Consider the following 20,319-nt stretch of genomic DNA (forward strand, 5'->3'; position numbering starts at 1 on the left):
CATTTGAGGTCAGCCATAATATTTGTTGTAATATTTGTTCTATCTTTTCAAGGGAATTAATTTGGAATTGTAGCCAGCTCTGCGATGCTTGTTTGAAAAAGAGAGATACTTTGAAAAATGTTTCAATTAATCGAAAATGAGACATGGCAATACATGGCTTTTCTTAGTAATATACCAATTAGGGTTCAAGTAAAACTTTTGTATAAGTGAAGCTTTTAGAGAGAGGTTTAGTGCTTTTATATTTAATCATCTCAACCCACTCAGTTCATATTCATTATATAGATAAGGCACGCTTTATTTTGCCTGGTTTAGCATCCCAGATAAAGAGTAATATTTTTTGCTCATATGATTTGAAAAATCAATCATCAGGAGTAGGCAGCGCCATAGGTAAGTGAGTAAACTAAGATATGACTAAGGAGTTAATCAGGGCAAATTTTCCATAAATAGAGAGGTATATACTTCTCCATAATTGCAGGATCTTGTCTATTTTTACAAGTTTTCTATTGAAATTCATTGTAGAGAGCTCATTTATATCTTTTGTTATATGAATACCAAGTGTGTCTACTTCACCGTCAGCCCATTTTATAGGTAAACTGCAGGGTAATGTAAAAGTTGTATTTTTTATAGATCCAATGTGTAATATTGTACTCTTATCATAATTAGGTTTTATTCCAGAGAGTCCAGAAAAGTTATCTAGATCTTCAATGAGACATTGCAGCGATCTAGTTTGCAGACTTAATATAAAACCTGAGTCATTGGCATACATGGACACCTTTTGTTTTTATGCCTTGGATTTCTAATCCTCTAATTTATTTATTTTTATTTCACCTTTATTTAACCAGGTAGGATAGTTGAGAACAAGTTCTCATTTACAACTGCGACCTGGCCAAGATAAAGCAAAGCAATGCGACACAAACAACACAGAGTTAGTTACACATGGAATAAACAAACATACAGTCATTAATACAATGGAAAAGGTTTATATACAGTGTGTGCAAATAAGGGAGGTAAGGCAATATATAGGCCATAGTGGCGAAAAAATTACAACATAGCAATTAAACACTGGAGTGATAGATGTGCAGAAGATGAGTGTGCAGGTAGAGATACTGGGGTACAAAGGAGCAAAATAAATAACAGTATGGGGATGAGGTATTTGGATGGCCTATGTACAGGTGCAGTGATCTGTGAGCTGCTCTGACAGCTGGTGCTTAAAGCTAGTGAGGGAGATATGAGTCTCCAGCTTCAGTGATTTTTGCAGTTCGTTCCAGTCATTGGCAGCAGAGAACTGGAAGGAAAGGCGGCCAAATGAGGAATTGGCTTTGGGGGTGACCAGTGAAATATACCTGCTGGAGCACGTGCTACAGTGGGGGAAAAAAGTATTTGATCCCCTGCTGATTTTGTACGTTTGCCCACTTACAAAGAAATGATCAGTCTATAATTTTAATAGTAGGTTTATGTGAACAGTGAGAGGCAGAATAACAACAAAAGAATCCAGAAAAACGCATGTCAAAAATGTTATAAAATGATTTGCATTTTAATGAGGGAAATAAGTATTTGACCCCTCTGCAAAACATGACTTAGTACTTGGTGGCAAAACCCTTGTTGGCAATCACAGAGGTCAGACGTTTGTTGTAGTTTGCCACCAGGTTTGCACACATATCAGGAGGGATTTTGTCCCACTCCTCTTTGCAGATCTTCTCCAAGTCATTAAGGTTTCGAGGCTGACGTTTGGCAACTCGAACCTTCAGCTCCCTCCACAGATTTTCTATGGGATTAAGGTCTGGAGACTGGCTAGGCCACTCCAGGACCTTAACCTGTTAGGGCTAGGGGGCAGCATTTGCACGTCTGGATAAAAAAAATGTACCCGATTTAATCTGGTTACTAATCCTACCCAGTAACTAGAATATGCATATACTTATTATATATGGATAGAAAACACTCTAAAGTTTCTAAAACTGTTTGAATGGTGTCTGTGAGTATAACAGAACTCATTTGGCAGGCAAAACCCTGAGACATTTTCTGACAGGAAGTGGATACCTGATGTGTTGTATTGACTTTAAACCTATCCCATTGAAAAACACAGGGGCTGAGGAATATTTTGGCACTTCCTATTGCTTCCACTAGATGTCACCAGCCTTTACAAAGTGTTTTGAGTCTTCTGGAGGGAGATCTGACCGAACAAGAGCCATGGAACGATGATGTCCCATTAGACACCTGGCGCGCGAGTTCATGTTGGGTACCCTCGTTCCAATACGTTATAAAAGAGTATGCATTCGTCCACCTTGAATATTATTCATGTTCTGTTTAAAAAAGGCCCTAATGATTTATGCTATACAACGTTTGACATGTTTGAACGAACGTAAATATATTTTTTCCCCTCGTTCATGACGAGAAGTCCGGCTGGCTTAGATCATGTGCTAACAAGACGGAGATTTTTGGACATAAATGATGAGCTTTTTTGAACAAAACTACATTCGTTATGGACCTGTGATACCTGGAAGTGACATCTGATGAAGAGAATCAAAGGTAATGGATTATTTACATAGTATTTTCGATTTTAGATCTCCCCAACATGACGTCTAGTCTGTATCGCAACGCGTATTTTTCTGGGCGCAGTGCTCAGATTATTGCAAAGTGTGATTTCCCAGTAAGGTTATTTTTAAATCTGGCAAGTTGATTGCGTTCAAGAGATGTAAATCTATAATTCTTTAAATGACAATATAATATTTTACCAATGTTTTCTAATTTTAATTATTTAATTTGTGACGCTGACTTGACTGCCGGTTATTGGAGGGAAACGATTTCCTCAACATCAATGCCATAGTAAAACGCTGTTTTTGGATATAAATATGAACTTGATAGAACTAAAAATGCATGCATTGTCTAACATAATGTCCTAGGAGTGTCATCTGATGGAGATTGTAAAAGGTTAGTGCATCATTTTAGCTGGTTTTATGGTTTTGGTGACCCTGTCTTTGACTTGACAAAACATTACACACAACTCTTGTAAATGTACTGTCCTAACATACTCTAAATTTATGCTTTCGCCGTAAAACCTTTTTGAAATCGTAAAACGTGGTTAGATTAAGGAGATGTTTATCTTTCAAATGGTGTAAAATAGTTGTATTTTTGAAAAATTTGAATTTTGACATTTATTTGGATTCAAATTTGCCGCTCTTGAAATGCACCTGCTGTTGATGGAGTGCACCACGGGTGGCACGCTAGCGTCCCACCTAGCCCATAGAGGTTAATGTGCTTCTTCTTGAGCCCCTCCTTTGTTGCCTTGGCTGTGTGTTCTGGGTCATTGTCATGCTGGAATACCCATCCACGACCCATTTTCAATGCCCTGGTTGAGGGAAGGAGATTCTCACCCAAGATTTGACGGTACATGGCCCCATCCATCGTCCCTTTGATGCGGTGAAGTTGTCCTGTCCCCTTCGCAGAAAAACACCCGCAAAGCATAATGTTTCCACCTCCATGTTTGACGGTGGAGATGGTGTTCTTGGGGTCATAGGCAGCATTCCTCCTCCTCCAAACACGGCAAGTTGAGTTGATGTCAAAGAGCTCCATTTTGGTCTCATCTGACCACAACACTTTCACCAGTTGTCCTCTGAGTCATTCAGATGTTCATTGGCAAACTTCAGATGGGCATGTATATGTGCTTTCTTGAGCAGGGGGACCTTGTGGGCGCTGCAGGATTTCAGTCCTTCACGGTGTAGTGTGTTACCAATTGTTTTCTTGGTGACTATGGTCCCAGCTGCCTTGAGATCATTGACAAGATCCTCCCGTGTATTTCTGGGCTGATTCCTCACCATTTTCATGATCATTGCAACTCCACGAGTGAGATCTTGCATGGAGCCCCAGGCCGAGGGAGATTGACAGTTCTTTTGTGTTTCTTCCATTTGCGAATAATCGCACCAACTGTTGTCACCTTCTCACAAGCTGCTTGGCGATGGTCTTGTAGCCCATTCCAGCCTTGTGTAGGTCTACGATCTTGTCCCTGACATCCTTGGAGAGCTCTTTGGTCTTGGCCATGGTGGAGAGTTTGGAATCTGATTGATTGATTGCTTCTGTGGACAGGTGTCTTTTTTACAGGTAACAAGCTGCGGTTAGGAGCACTCCCTTCAAGAGTGTGCTCCTAATCTCAGCTCGTTACCTGTATAAAAGACACCTGGGAGCCAGAAATCTTTCTGATAGAGAGGGGGTCAAATACTTATTTCCCTCATTTAAAATGCAAATCAATTTGTAACATTATTGACATGCGTTTATCTGGATATTTTTTGTTGTTATTCTATCTCTCACTGTTCAAATAAACCTACCATTAAAATTATAGACTGATCCTTTCTTTGTCAGTGTGCAAATGTACAAAATCAGCAGGGGATCAAATACTTTTTTTCCCCCCACTGTACATGTGGGTGCTGCTATGGTGACCAGTGAGCTGAGATAAGGCGGGGCTTTACCTAGCAAAGACTTTTGATGACCTGGAGCCAGTGGGTTTGGCGACGAATATGAAGCGAGGGCCAGCCAACGAAAGCATACAGGTCGCAGTGGTGGGTAGTATATGGGGCTTTGATGACAAAACGGATGGCTCTGTGGTAGACTGCATCCAATTTGCTGAATAGAGTTTTGGAGGCTATTTTGTAAATGACATGGCCGAAGTCAAGGATCAGTAGGATAGTCAGTTTTACGAGGGTATGTTTGGCAGCATGAGTGAAGGATGCTTTGTTGCGAAATAGGAAGCCGATTCTAAATTTCATTTTGGATTGGAGATGCTTAATGTGAGTCTGGAAGGAGAGTTTACAATCTAACCAGACACCTAGGTATTTGTAGTTGTCCACATATTCTAAGTCAGAACCGTCTAGAGTAGTGATGCTGGATGGGCATGCAGGTTTGGGCAGCGATCGTTTGAAGAGCATGCATTTAGTTTTACTTGCATTTAAGAGCAGTTGGAGGCCATGGAAGGAGAGTTGTTGTTATTTGATCTGATTTTATTAACTAACATTTCGATAGCCATAACGAATAGATATGGTGACAGCGGACACCCTTGTTTAACTGCTCTTGATAATTCAAAACTCTCTGAGAAGTAGCCACTATTTACTATTCTACATCTGGGGTTGTTATACATTACTTTTACCCATTATATAAGAGAATCACCAAAATTGAAGAAATCCAGGCATTTATAAATAAATTCAGTTCTTACTTTATCAAAGGCCTTTTCAAAATCCACTATAAATACCAGGCCTGTCGTCTTAGATGTTTCATGTTTTTCTTTTATGTCTAGTAGTTGTCGTATATTATCTCCAATGTATTGTCCATGTAAAAAAACGGTCTGATTAGGATGAACAATACCTGGTAAAAAAAAAATCTTAATTCTGAGTGCTATGCATTTCACTAGTATTTTTGCATCAACATTGCAGGGTAACAGGCCTCCAGTTTTTTAGACTGGATCTTTATATTTTCCATCTGGGTCTTGTTTTAATAATAGTGAAATCAGACCTTTCTGCTGAGTACCTGACAGACTACCATTTCTATAGGAGTAGTTAAAACAAGCTAACTATGAAGCTTTGAGAATATCAGAAAAGGCCCTGGGGTTTTTCCAGACTGAAAGGATTTTATAGCCTCAAAGTTCTTCATCTATAATTTAGTCTTCGCACTGATCTTTTTGTACATTTTTTTTTATTTACATTTTTTGGTATTTGCAAATAATTCCTTACAGTAATCGTCATTCAGAGGTTGAGGATGAGACGGAATAGAGAACATCTGCTTCAAATATTTAGCTTCCTCTTTTAAAATATAATTTGGAGAATCATAATAACGAGTTTCTGCAAATTCTTTTCGGTAGCATTCCTGTGTTGGAGATTCAGGAAGAATTTGGTGCATTTTTCTCCATATTCCATCCAGTTTGTTTTATTTTTGTAATAAATTACATTAGATCGTTCTTGAATAAGTTCCTCCAGTTCTTTTTGTTTTTCCTCTAACTTATTTTGATCTCTAGTATCGTTTTTATTTTGATCTACCTGTACTATTATTTCATGTATTTCCCTTGTTAGTCTTGGCCCTTTAGACAGAAACCACTTTTTTATTATTGATCAATTTTGAATTGAATGACCTCTGCACCTACAATTAAAGGTATCCCAAACAATAAGGAGATTTATTGAACCTATATTATACTAAGAAAATTCAGTTACAAGTAATTTTGTCTTAGTTAAAAATAAATTGTCCTCCAGTAAACTTTGATTACATTTCCAATATTCCTGTCCATGTGGAAATTCTGTAACAGTTATTGTGAAGGCCAATTAGATGATGATCCGATTGCATTCTGTCTCCTATCAATACTTTTTTAACATTTGACGCAAGAAAGAAAGAGAAAAGAAAGTAGTCAAGACGACATGGCTAGATTAAGTCTCGTCCATGTATATCTCACTAGGTCAGGGTTTTTTAGTTTTCAAATATCCATTATTTTTAATGTGTCCATAATATTTGTGATTTCCTTAAGGGCATGGTGATGATAGTTTGTAGCGTTATTTATTTATATATATATTCACACATTTGCAAAAATGTATATAAAAAAAAAAAAGGTTTTGCTTCGTCATTATGGGGCATTGTGTGTAGATTGATGAGGGGGGAAAACAATTTAATCCATTTTAGAATAAGGCTGTAACATAACAATATGGAAAAATACACGTTTTAAAATTTTGAACAATTGAACAAGATTTGTTTTAGTCGTAGACAGCCCTAGTTGACTCCAATGCTTCCCACAGTTGTGTCAAGTTGGCTAGATGTCCTTCGTTTGCAGGACCTTTGTTGATACACTCAGGAAACTGTTGAGCGTGAAAATCCCAGCACCGTTGCAGTTCTTGACACAAACCAGTGCGCCTGGCACCTACTACCATATTCCGTTCAAAGGCACTTAAATATTTTGTCTCACCCATTCACCCACTGAATGGCACACAAACACAATCCATGTCTCAAGGCTTAAAAATCTTTTTTTTATTGAAGTGGATTTAACAAGTGAATAAGGGATCATAGCTTTCACCTGGTCAGTCTATGTAATGTTTTGTATTCTCAGCGTTTTAATGTCTGGTGTTTCTTTCTTTGTGTGTCTTTGTGAGACAGTCAGAGGCTTATGGGAGACACGTTGTCTGCCACATGTCTGACACATCGCCCAGTGCAGTAATCTGAAGATTCCTAAACCATATGACTGCACTGCTGCTTTCTGAATCACCCACACACACTGCTGCTTTCTGAATCACCTAGCCTGTGATTCATTCGTTAGGAGATATGGGGAATGATGCCGTGCGTGTGTGTGTTTTGGGCTAGGCAGACGTCTGTGTACTCTGCAGGAGGGGGTATGAGTCAGAGATGACAGAGCTTTCTGTGTCACGGTCAGTGTCTGGCTGTGTGTTTGTTTAGGATTGCTTGTGTGAAGAGCACTTGAACAGTACATGTAGCTCTTGTCCAATTCACAGCCCATCTAGGTGTAGAGAACAAGGCTCAGATAGAAGGACAGGAAGTTTACAAAGGCACTCCAGTATTAGTCCTTGGGTTCTGCCTATTAAGAGATGCTATACAAGTATACCTTACTCTGTCTGGCTCTGGGGTTGATCTCATCACCTTCACCCTATGCTCTAAGGTGGTTGGCTCTTTGGCTGGAAAGGTAAGTACTCCGCTTAGTTGCACAACATGGTATCCAGTGACATGATACATTCTTCTCTCTCTTTCTCTCTCCCTCTCCTTGCACCCCACCATCGCTCTCTCAGGATGGGAGTCTGTGGTCCTCAGATGGCCCAGGGTCCACCAGTGGAATGAGCGAGGTAAGGGGGATTATGGGTAGTCTTGTTTAGCCATTAAGACTTTCGTCTATAGGGGTCATCCCTAAACCCAGGGACCTAAAATTCATCCCCAAATGGACGGAAATGTATTATGGATTTGTCCTCTGATATAAGAGCAGAGGGGCTATGAGTGTTTATGGATGTTCATAGCAAAGAGATGACAAAGATGGTGCTGTATTGTTTTGTATGGTTGCTCGGCCCCCTGTCAACATACCCTCACTCAATATACCTTCACACACTTTTTGTCACTGTGGATAAAAAGAGTGTTCTGAACAAGAGGACCACAATGGAAATAAGTTGTTCAACTTTTTTTGTGTTATCCTGAATTATTTTAAGTGCGTTGCATCCAAATACAAGTTGTCAATTTCATCAAATTAAATACCAAATATGAATGACCAAATATGTGTGTTTGTGCTAACTTTCCCTCTACTCCTCCCTTACAGCAGCAGGTGTACACTCCCCGGCCCCCGGACCGCGGCCCCTCCTACCTGCAGAGGGAGCGTCTGGCTCGCTTCCAGCCCACCTACCCCTACCTGCCCCATGCCATCATTGACCTGCCGCCCACCATATCGCTGTCGGACGGCGAGGAGCCCCCGCCCTACCAGGGCCCCTGCACCCTGCAGCTTCGCGACCCCGAGCAGCAGCTGGAGCTTAACAGGGAGTCTGTCCGCGCGCCCCCCAACCGCACTGTCTACGACAGCCACCTCCTCGATACCTCCCTGTGCCCGCCACCCAGCCTCAATGCAGGTATCAGTGCTACCACGGTAGCCACATCCGCACAGGCCTACTCCAGCCGAGTGGAAGGGGCGCCGCCGACTTATAGTGAGGTTATAGGGCACTACTACCACCCCTCTTCCCTGCCCAGGCACCACCACCAGACTTCCAGTGGCAGTGGGGGCATGGGGGGCGGAGGCGGGTTAGGAAGCCCGGGTCCGTCGCTGCTCCACGGGATACTCCAGCAGGCCCACCTGGGCAGCTTGGAGAGCAGGAACGCATGCAACAAAAAGGAGAAGCAGAAGCCTCGGCAAGTGTGACGGCGGTGTTGGTGTCGGCTGTTTATTTCTTTCTCTGCGCACTTCAGCTGAACTGTTGGTGTCAGGCAGGGTTGGGGAGGGGAGGTCGACATGGGGTGGCAGGGGGAGGCAGACGCAAAAAAAAGAAATGCCTCCACTCTGAACTTTAGCCCCCCGGTCACCGTCTTAACTGACAACCGTCGCCCCTGACTTACTTTGTATAAATATTTACTTGTTCTTTGTTGTCTCCGTGCTTACAGCTTTTTTTCTATACTGACAAATGCGAAAACAAAAAAAGAGTTACATTTTTTTATTTTATTTTGTATTTAGGTTTATTTTGTTTTTGTATCCCTTTTGCATCATTTCTAGTCACTTATCTCCTTGTAGTTTATCCTTAGTTGCTCCGAGAGTCTTTTAGAATGACCAGGTCTTCCTTTTTTTAGATGCAGATGGCTCTTTTAGTGAGCCGCCACCTAACCCCGTCTAGCTTTGTGTACTGTCCGTGTACAGGCTTGTACAGTGCATTGATAGCAATCTTGTATCAGGTTGCCAGATTCAGGCTCTCACGGGTTGCCAGATTGAAGCTCATATGTTAGCCCTAGTTAGCCAAGCTCATGACCCAGTTAGCCACAGTTCCGACACCCCCGTCGCTCATCAATCCACATCAGACGGTGAGTAAGCTTAGCGATGTGGTGGTCAGTGTTGGCATCCATGGAAACACATGATTGACAGCTGACTGGGTCTGTGTATCATCATGAGCACTGGAATAGAGAGTCCTTTGAGGTCAATTGAGTACAGTACTTTGCCCACTGTAGTGCTTTATGGCTATCTTGCTGTACTATCTGGACCCGTCTGAGTTTAGTACTGTACTTTGAGTCTTGTCCAGTCGATTTTAGTACTGTCTTTGGGTCTTTGGACAGACAAGTTCAGGAGTTCCCGTGTGCAAATGCTCTTCATTTTTTTCTTGATCTTTTTTAAAGAGATGTTTGCACAAGATTCAAGACTGTTTATCTGGAGAAAAAGAAAAGAAGTCTGCAATATGTATCATAAGAGAGAAGAGTGTGAGCAGGGGTATTTTTGTAAACATGGATTCTAAAGAGAAAAATACATTTTTGTTTTTTTTATTTTTTGTTTGCTCTAGAAATAAAAGTGAAAACGGTCATCTGTTGGGGTGCCAACTCAAATGTGTTTAACATTGTGCTATCTATACATATACATCTGTATGTATATGTATCAATGTATGTGTGTAAACATATATACACGTATATAGAAACTGAAAAAAAAGTTACAAAGCACGATTTTAGAGTTATTTATATAATTGTTGAAAATAATTGCACTATTTTTTTATATAACGAAATGGAACGAGGAAAAAGAGACCTGGCGTTTTACGTGCATGTGTGATCATGAGTGACAGAGCCCTCAACCTTTGAACCCCCAACTTTGAACTCCAGTTCAAGTTTATTATCTGCAGAGCCCCCAGATGTCTGACCAGAAGTAGGGTGAAGTTGCTCCTAGACGCTGATCTTGGGTCAGTTTTGCTTTTTCCCTACTAATGGTTAAGGTAAGGATTGGGGAAGAGAAGCTGATCCTAGATCTGTACCTAGGGGAAACTGCATCTGACCACCATTTCATAGGACTGCAGCGTACAGTAGCCTACTACACAAAACAGCAGTACTGTAGGGTCAAAATCTGACTTAAAACATTTTGTGCGTGACTTTCAAATTGATCTCCTATTGATTTTAGGCAAACGTTAGAGTTAAAGTTGCAGATTTTAATTCAGGATTCTGCTCGTAGGCCCTATTCCATATGCTTAACTCTCTTTCACCTTTCTAGGCCTTTAGAAAGACAAAATCAACACAACTCCATTAACCTCAAGATGTATTTGTCAAATCATTTATTTTGACAAACTACCTCAACAAGCAACACGTGAAGCACGTAGTCTCACCTACCTTCAGATATTTTCATGGTTAGTGCCCATATTGAATTTCAACTCATAGATTTTTAGTTTTTAATGCAAGCCTCCACCATGTGTAGGTTTGGAACAGAAAAATATTAATCAGGAAACTGAAGTTGGAGTGGTGACCTTCACCACTTTCCTCTAAGCTTTGTATCTGAATGTCAGGCCTTTGAAGCGGCCAGGTGAGAGTGAGAGCACGAGAGTGCTTTGTCAATAGAGAGCATGACTGAGCATTTAACAGGCAACTGTACGCTGCACACATCCTCCTACCGTCTGGGCTTTTCTCCAACAGGCATCTCTTAGCACTTTAATGAAGAAGGAGAGAGATGCAATCTCTCTCAGTCAGCATTGGTCTCACTTCAATATTGATATTATGCAACTGCTCCCTCTGAGGTGAGACTCAAACTGCAAGGGGCCCAACTTAAGATGGTATCACAGCAAAGAAGAGTGATGTGTATGTGACAATAATAAAATACAAATAATACATGCATACATACATACATACATACATACATACATACATACATACATACATACATACATACATACGCGTGCACACACAGTGAGCTCCAAAAATTGATACAGTGACATTTTGGCTCTGTACTCTAGCAATTTGGATTTGAATTTAAATAATGACTATGAGGTTAAAGTGCAGATTGTCATCTTTAATTTGAGGATAATTTCATCCATACCGAGTAAGTGCTGGAGTACAGAGCTAAAACAAAACAAAAATGTGTCACTGTCCCAATACATTTGGAGCTCACAAATACAGTACCAGTAAAAAGTTTGGACACATCTAATCAGTCAAGGGTTTTTCTTTACGTTTACTATTTTCTACATTGTAGAATAATAGTCAAAACACATGGAATCATGTAGTAACCAAAAAAGTGTATTTTAGATTCTTCAAAGAAGCCACCCTTTGTCTTGATGACAGCTTTCCACACTCTTGGCATTCTCTCAACCAGCCTCACCTGGAATGCTTTTCCAACAGTCTTGAAGGAGTTCCCACATATGCTGAGCACTTGTTGACTGTTTTTTCTTCACTCTGCGGTCCAACTCATCCCAAACCATCTCAACTGGGTTAAGGTCAGGTGATTGTGGAGGCCAGACCATCAGATGCAGCACGCCAACACTCACCTGCTTGGTCAATATATCGTAGGTATATTGGCATATCGTTAGTAAAAAAGTGTCTGTCCTCATTTGCAGCACTCACTACCGAGTTCCAAACTGCCTCTGGAAGCAACGTCAGCACAATAACTGTTCTTTGGGAGCTTCATTAAATGGGTTTCCATGGCCAAGCAGCCGCACACAAGCCTTAGATCACCATGCTCAATGCCAAGTGTTGGACTCCATTGTACTCTGGAGCAGTGGAAACACATTCTCTGGCATGATGAATCACGCTTCACCATTTGGTGAATCTGGGTTTGGCGGATGCCAGGACAACGCTACCTGCCCTAATGCATAGTGCCAACTGTAAAGTTTGATGGAGGAGGAATAATGGTCTGGGGCTGTTTTTCATAGTCGGGCTAGGCCCCTTAGTTCCAGTGAAGGGAAATCATAACGCTACAGCATGCAATTACATTCTAGACAATTCTGTGCTTCCAACTTTGTGGCAACAGTTTGGGGAAAGCAATTTCATGTTCCAGCATGACAATGCCTCCATGCAAAAATGGTTTGTCAAGATCGGCGTGGAAGAACTTGACTGGCCTGCACAGAGCCCTCACCTCAACCTTTGGGATGAATTTTAACTCTGACTGTGAGCCAGGCCTAATTGTCCAAAATCAGTGCCCGACCTCACTAATGCTCTTGTGGCTGAATGGAAGCAAGACCCCGCAGCCATGTTCCAACATTTAGTGGAAAGCCTTCCCAGAAGAGTGGAGGCTGTTAATGCAGCAAAAGGGGGACCAACTCCATATTAATGCCATGATTTTGGAATGAGATGTTCAAAAAGCAGTTGCCCACATACTTTTGGTCATGTAGTGTATGTCTATATGTGTAAGACACCTGACAAGGATGTCTGCTCGCCCCTTGCGCTTTCTTCCAGTTGGCCCCACTTTATTTATTTATTTATTTATTTTGTTTACATTTCATTTTAGGACAAATACCTGAATTAAAATAAAAATGAATGACCCTTCATAAGCGAGCAGCCAAAGGATTGATCTAAGTGGCGTGGCCATTTGACCTCTGACCCCTAGTGACTCATGATGCAGTTTGATGACCTCAGAGGGGAGCTTCGCAGGTTTCCTGGTTCGATTTCAGTCTTTGCTTCAGGGAAACCAGTGCTGACTGATTGCAATGCAGGCAGGGTGGGGAAGTGGCACATTACGAACCAAAAAAAAAGCAACCACTATTGGCATACCGTACTAAACCATGTCGCTGTTTAACCTTGACATAACACTTTCATGGCGTTATGCCTGTCGTAACATTTTATGACTGTTCATTACAATAAAGCAAATCAGTACTTGAAATTAAATGTCATGTATAATGACGACAGACATGCTAATGACAACTACATAATGTGGGTATCCTGTCAATTTGCATGAAGTGAAGAGCTACATTTTCCTCCAAACTTTAAACATTTCAACATTTCTGTTAATACAATGCACTTCGTACATAAATTGAAGGCATTGCAAGCTCCAATAATTCTCATTCTCCCCTAACATATTTGGTTGCTTTGTTTTTGTACACTACCTTACCCATCTAATGACCTCTTACCGTCTAGACTGGGTGCTCAGATGAAAGCAAACAGAACCACTCAGACAAAACAAATAATACTGAATATTCCAAATGGTGTTCCCTTAGGGTTGGTACCTTACATCACCCCCTGTCCCCATCTGAAATGAGCTCCTACTGTTCCAGAGAGATGCCTGTGTCCAATGATGGAGACCCACATAGACCTTCCTCGTGCTGCCATTGGCTGGGTGTTGGTCCCCTTGGAAATGTTCAGTGTTTATGTGTGCCTACCTGTGATGACAGATTAGGCTCCGTCTGTGCTGTCAGTCTGCCTAGACTTGCCCTAGACTGACTCACAAAATGACAGACATATGGATGATAATGTTGACAGAGGTGTCGCGGAGAGTGTTGCAATATACCTACTATTTGCCTTTTGATAATGTAGTAATTGTTTAACTTAGAGAAATGTAATGGGTTTTTTTTCTTCTTTTTTTTTCTTTAAACAAATATATTTTTGCTCCAATTCATTGTACACGCATATAAGGATTTTGCTGTATGAATAACAGAACATTTATTCCATGGTTTGACCACCAGGTGTCTTCACTAACGATATTGTCAACCATAGTGAATCAGGCTTTGGAGACAATAGCCCAAACCAGGTCGGGCATCACTTTGTTTCAATGCAGCCAGTACCACAGGTTTCTGCACTTTATTTAAACTGGTAGAGTTGATGGGAAGTACTTTTAGGTGACCAAGTGCCAGAACGATGCCTTTGCTCCTATTCACTATTAGAGAACCCTTTAGTCATCTTCAACATGCCCTATAGTACTTAATGTGGAATATATGCCTCTAGCTTTTGGCGGAACCATTTTGAAGACGAGTACAAGGAGCAACCAGATGGGGACAGGCTCAAAGGCATCACCCTGGGCAAGAACCTTCTTTACCTTCGTCCACCCTCCCAACTTCAGCATCCTTGACCAGTGTGAACCTTACGGAGAACATATTAGGACAGCTGAGATTAAAGCCATCCTAATATGGACACCGTAGAGTGGACCTGGATGGGTTAAATTCTGCCATATTACCTATTGGTCTATATACCCAAATCACTATAGATTCCCTTCACCACTACATGCTCAGTTTCTAGATGTGTGCCTTTGAGGATTTTGTGGTTGAGACTTTTTTTGTAATGTGTTATAGCGCAATTTTCTTCCTCTGGATTCTGTTGCCTTTTTCACATGAAACAAATCGCCCTTGTTATTTACAATACCAAAAAAATACAATAGAGAATTGACTCCCATGTTCTATCATATGATGATAATTTCCAACTTTGCTGCATGCATACCGATAAGAGTAAATATCAACCTTGAAGCACTAAAGTAAACCAAATGGGTGAAGCATGGGATGGAGAGGTTTCTAAAGGCCCAGGTCTATGAATATAGAACATAGCAAACAGAACCTGTCCTATTATGCAGTACATGTCCCACTACTGCATTATGAAACAAGGGTTCGTACTTTGCTGCATTGTAATCATCGTCTGCTTTAGATTCCGATATTTCTTTCAATAAGTTACTGTTGAGGGTTTCAGTGTGGGGGAAAAAAGCATTTCCAAAGAAGGAATCATCCTAACCAGACTCTTTTAGACTGTCAAGACTCAAGAGTCAAAATGACTTGAACTTTGTTATTTTCCTTTGTTTTGACAGTTTTTTTTTACTGTTCTGTTGCTTTGCTTGTTTTGCCCTTCAAATTAGCATTGCTTTGAGTCTTTTCTTTTTTGAAATAAATAAATGAGCGATGATAAAAAAAAATATATGGTTGTAGTATAAGCATATTTATCAAACTCTTAAGCAATTTATTAACTGTACAGAAAAACCGACTATCCTGGTGCTTATTTTGTTATGACGCTTTGTGTACTGATGAAGAGGTAATGTTGTACTGTCTATATAAAATCAGTTCTATTCTATAACATGTTCTATGCCGAGATGTATTGCAGTAAATATATAGATGCCTACTGTTGTCGACAATAATTGCTTATGTGTATCAACATTGTTTATTTAAATTTATATTGGATCCTTAAAGTGTTACTGGGTTTGTATCTCTATTTGATAAGAACAGGAGACCATGTCTATAACAGAACATGCTATGAATCTGATACATTTCAATTAGCCCCCAATTAAACAAGTAAAAAGATTTTATAAAAACTGTCTGCTTTTTGTCTTTTTACTCACTCACCCTGAAGAATAAAACATAGACATTAAAACACAACGTATTTAGTTTATTATTTCTCATTGTTGCATTGTCGAGAATTAGACAAGAACCTGCAAGTTAGCATTTAGTTGGATGATGTATACCACGTGTATCCTGTACATATGACAAATAAAACTAGAAACTACACAATTTCTTATGATGCATGTTGTAAGTGTATAACTGACAATCACAGGTTTCACTGCTCTGAGGATGTACAATATAAGTAAAGTCCTAACATTGTATATGGTCAGTTACTGATACTTTACCAGTTTAATCAGTCTTGCTTATTTGACAGTGATATTGGTTACTACCACAAGATGGCAGTTGTACACAACTGTTGGAGCAAAGCTCCGCTGCAGCTTTCCCCCCATGCTAGTGTATACCAGTTGTAGGCAGTGACACTCAGTATCCAGCAGGAGGTAGGCTTTTATAATTTATTCTTATTACTAGACCACACACAGTATACGAAACTGAGTACTAGCTATATACTAATGCTATATTCCAAATCGACCCCTAGCCCCTACTCCCTAGCCAACCAAACAAATATATAAATATGTAATTGCACTGAACTATATCTTTTAATGTGACAAACTTGCAGTTACAGTTACACAGAAGCATATGATTTATTTTACTAAGCTGCAGTACAGGTTAAGTTTTGAATTCCCCCAACTGACCCCCAACTGACCCCCTATAGCCCTCAAACTCAACTCTGGACATTGCAGCCAGTTCCACTGCTTTTTTTCATTGTTCCCCTCTAATCAGGGACTGATTTAGACCTGGGACACCAGGTGTGTGCAATTAATTATCAGGTAGAACATAAAACCAGCAGGCTCCGGACCTCGTAAGGTAAGAGTTGAATACCCCTGCCCTACAGCATATTCAAATTCACAATACACAAGATTTCCAGTTGTTAATGGTCATTTCAATTGACAATATACCATTGATTCTTAAATAATATAACTTATTATTTCACTTTATAAGGAATTTGTCTTAGAAGATTATCACCCTATTGTAACCCTAAATCTAAAGTTGTATAACTCAAATTTGTATGTTTTTGTTGTCAAATGAATAGCTTCAAAATATGTTTAAAACCCATTTTGATCTCAATGACTGTCAATCATTGCATGCATAGCTCTGTGCATATGAGTTTCCCAGACCCATCCCTCAGCTTAATACCAAACAAAATGGTGGGGCTGCTGTTAAGGTGAAACACAAACTCAGGATTGTGGCTTTAAGGAATCCCACATTATCCTGTTTAATGAATGATACAAAGGGTGGAACAGAGTGAACACTGTTTCCTACAAGTCAGTTCTCTCACTCAAGACTTATGTAACGGTTCTTGATAGAGGAATCGAGGGAATTGAGTTTATGATTAAACATCACAGTATCAAATAGGTCAACATTTAGCATTCATTTCCTCCGACAATATAGTCTGTTAGAAGCAGCTCTCCCTTTTTGTCTGGTGATGGTGTATTCTTGTAATGTTGTATGACATGGGCAAAAATAATTATGTTTTGGTACCAACAAATGCCATGGTATTAACTTGTTTTTGAAGCAAGTCCTTGATTAGAATAGAACTCTGAATCCAAATAATACTTCACATTTCAGTCTGTGAAAATAAGGTTCAAATAAATAATGTTAAACTATTTTAAAGGTAAAATCTGTGATTTCTACATTAATTGTACAGTTACAGAGATATAAATGGCATTCCTCCCCCAAACATACCTCCCCTGATATTGGTAATGATGAAAGGTTAGCATGTGTTGGCGGTATGATCTTTGTGCCTCTAACTTTTTCCCTCATCCTTTTTCAAGATTCATTCAGGATAATCCGTAATCATGGTAGCATCCATACTAATGTAGAAATGTTCAGAAATATATTATATTCTTATTTGCAATAAAAGTGACTGTCAAATGACACTACATTATCTACGATTTAATTTCAATTGGGCACAACATAATCTGAAACACAACCAAAACAAGCTGCAAATGCATCCAACAATTTTGTAGAGTCACAAGCTTGGTATAGTCATTGCATGTTAAGAACATGGACCCAAATACTACACTTTTGGCTACTTTAATACACATATAAGTGTAAACTTTTGGTTCCCTAAAATGGGGGACTATGTACAAAAGGTGCTGTAATTACTAAACGGTTGAACCGATAAGGATGAAAATACCCTCCAATTAAAGCTGCACTTTAACGTCATAGTAATTGTATCATTTCAAATCTAAAGTGCTATAGTACAGAGCCAAAACAACAAAAATGTGTCTGTCCAAATACTTTTGCACCTCTCTGTGTATACCGATTGATTCTTGACGAATATAACATAAATGCCTCATGAGTTTAGTTAAACTTTCATACCCCATCAGAACCCCAAATATAAGATTGTTTTACTCCGTTGTTTATTAACAATGTAACTGTAAACAAACACTGTAGCCTCAAAACATGGACCGGGATTTCAATCCGATCTCTGATTTAGACAATGTGCCATTTAAAACTAATTCCAATTGAGCCATATTATGCAGCGTTTACCGTGAATGATGGTCTCCGTGGTACATTGCCTTTAAAACGTGCATTTAAAAGTCCCAAAATGTGCTCCTTCAAAGCTTAATAAACAAAATTATATTGGCAAGATCAGTTTGCAGGTCTCTCTTTTCTTTTAACAAATGCTTTCAAAACGTGAAATACATTGGGACTAGAAAAGAGAAGAGAATATGAGACTTTGATCATATAGATTAGGACATGCAAAGGAAAATGTTTTATAATGGAAAACCAGGTTCCCTCCCTTTTTCAGTCCATTTTCCATCCATTTCAGTTTGGTGCCTAATTAATACAACCCTGGTTTTCCTTTTATGGCAACCTGTCGTCATGTTCCGTAGTTCAGCCATATCTTATGCGGTAGTTAAAGGGTACCGAAGAGTTATAAACTCAAATGTGTCTTGCAAAACCTCTGCTAAAGAATGATTCAAACGAAAAGCCATATCAGTTACAATACAAACCATTCAAACCTTTTAGATAAGCTCTCAACTTTGGTGCGTACATTGTATGTTTTTAGCATTGAGCAATTCAGCTGTGCGCAGGCTAATGCTATCGCCACGCTATCTCCCCTGAGCAAATATTATTTAGGATCCCGCAGGCTCTTACATAATTTAATTGCTCACTTTGCATAAAAAACATTGTGTTGACAGGGTTGCAAAGTAATAAACTTCTCCTATGAATAAAATGTAGGCTGAATATTGCACTGGATTACACCCAAAGGTCATTTAGGTTATATTATAAAGTATATTTACATATTGGGTGATAGTGAATGATAGGGCTGTGTGTTAAATAGTTTATACCTGTAATCAAGAAGGCAATTGTACACAATAGAGTTGCTAAATTTACTTCTATAATTTATATGATATTGTCACAAAAGGATGTACTATTTTCATTCCCTTCAAAAAATAAACTTTTCACTGTTGCTTTAAATCTGTCAATAACGATTGTAGCATCCAGTCAAATCATTCTAATATGTTACTTAAATTGACGCACCGGTGCAAAATGGTATATCACACACGGCATTTTTGAGGAACAATGGAAAAGTAATTCTGCTTTAAAAGTTGATAAACTTGTAAACTCACACTTGAGAAAATGGCCTTTGAATGTTTTCGTATCAAGTGAAGAGCTCTAATTTGTCTACATCCATTCAGCTTCATTCACACCCTCTTAAGCTTTAGCCCCACCCATCTCGTTTCGCTCTCGGAGCATTCAGAGCGCACACTTGACACTCTGGCCAATGATTTGTTTACCTCTGGATAACATAAAAACAGCCTCTGCTGGCAACAATTTCATTACGTTTTTTTGCCAACATTTACCGACACCGCCCATATTCATCGGGTGTTGTACACTTTAGCTTAAGACATGTAGCTAGCTAGATAAACAATGAACCTAGCTAGGTAAACAACGTGTAAGATCACACACATCACGAAATGTTAGCTAGCGAGCCAGCCAGCTAATGTTAGCTAGTTAAACAGCAATGAACATAGTGCCAAATCATGTTGTTACTATCCTGCATGAATCTGCTGGGAGCTAACCAACATTAGGCTCAAGCTAACATTAGACTCTAACTAGCAAATCAAACGGCTCTGGGATACGAATAATAACGTCAGCTAGGGAGACCTAGCTAGCTGGCTAACAGTACACATTAGCTTAAGACATGTAGCTAGTTAGCTAGCTAGCTAGGTAAACAATGAACCTAGCTAGGTAAACTTGTAAGATCACACACATCACATAACATTAGCTAATGAGCCAGCCAGCTAACGTTAGCGAGGTAAACAACAATGAACATAGTGCCAAATCATGTCGTTACTACCCTGCATGAATCTGCTGGGACTTATTAGGTACATTTGTATTTTAAACTACACATATTAGCTACTAATTACTAGTTTGTACATCTGTATATAAGTAGCTAATAAGGTCTTTATTCTGTGTTATTAGCAATGTATTAGGCCTTAATTAAGTATTTTCTTATTCAAAGTTCTGATTTAAAGACACACTATGGAAGGTTAGATGCTAATTGTTTATATAAAATGTTTACTTGATTGTTGAATACATTTCT

At 39.6% G+C, this 20,319-nt stretch overlaps 1 protein-coding gene across 2 annotated transcripts in view; it reads left to right on the forward strand.

Moving 5' to 3' along the window:
• pmepa1 (prostate transmembrane protein, androgen induced 1) overlaps positions 1-15,737 on the forward strand; it is a 93,156-nt gene extending 77,419 nt beyond the window's left edge. For both annotated transcript variants that reach the window (XM_014131694.3, XM_082958994.1), the window contains exons 3-4: positions 7,761-7,814; positions 8,276-15,737. In XM_014131694.3, the coding sequence (XP_013987169.1) occupies positions 7,761-7,814; positions 8,276-8,866 (645 nt within the window). In that variant the 3' untranslated portion in view covers positions 8,867-15,737. The remainder of the gene's footprint in view (positions 1-7,760; positions 7,815-8,275) is intronic.
• The last annotated feature ends 4,582 nt before the right edge of the window (positions 15,738-20,319 follow it).

This window comes from Salmo salar, chromosome 12 (assembly GCF_965601325.2).
Source record: "Salmo salar chromosome 12, fSalSal1, whole genome shotgun sequence".
NCBI classification, from domain to species: Eukaryota; Metazoa; Chordata; class Actinopteri; order Salmoniformes; family Salmonidae; genus Salmo; species Salmo salar.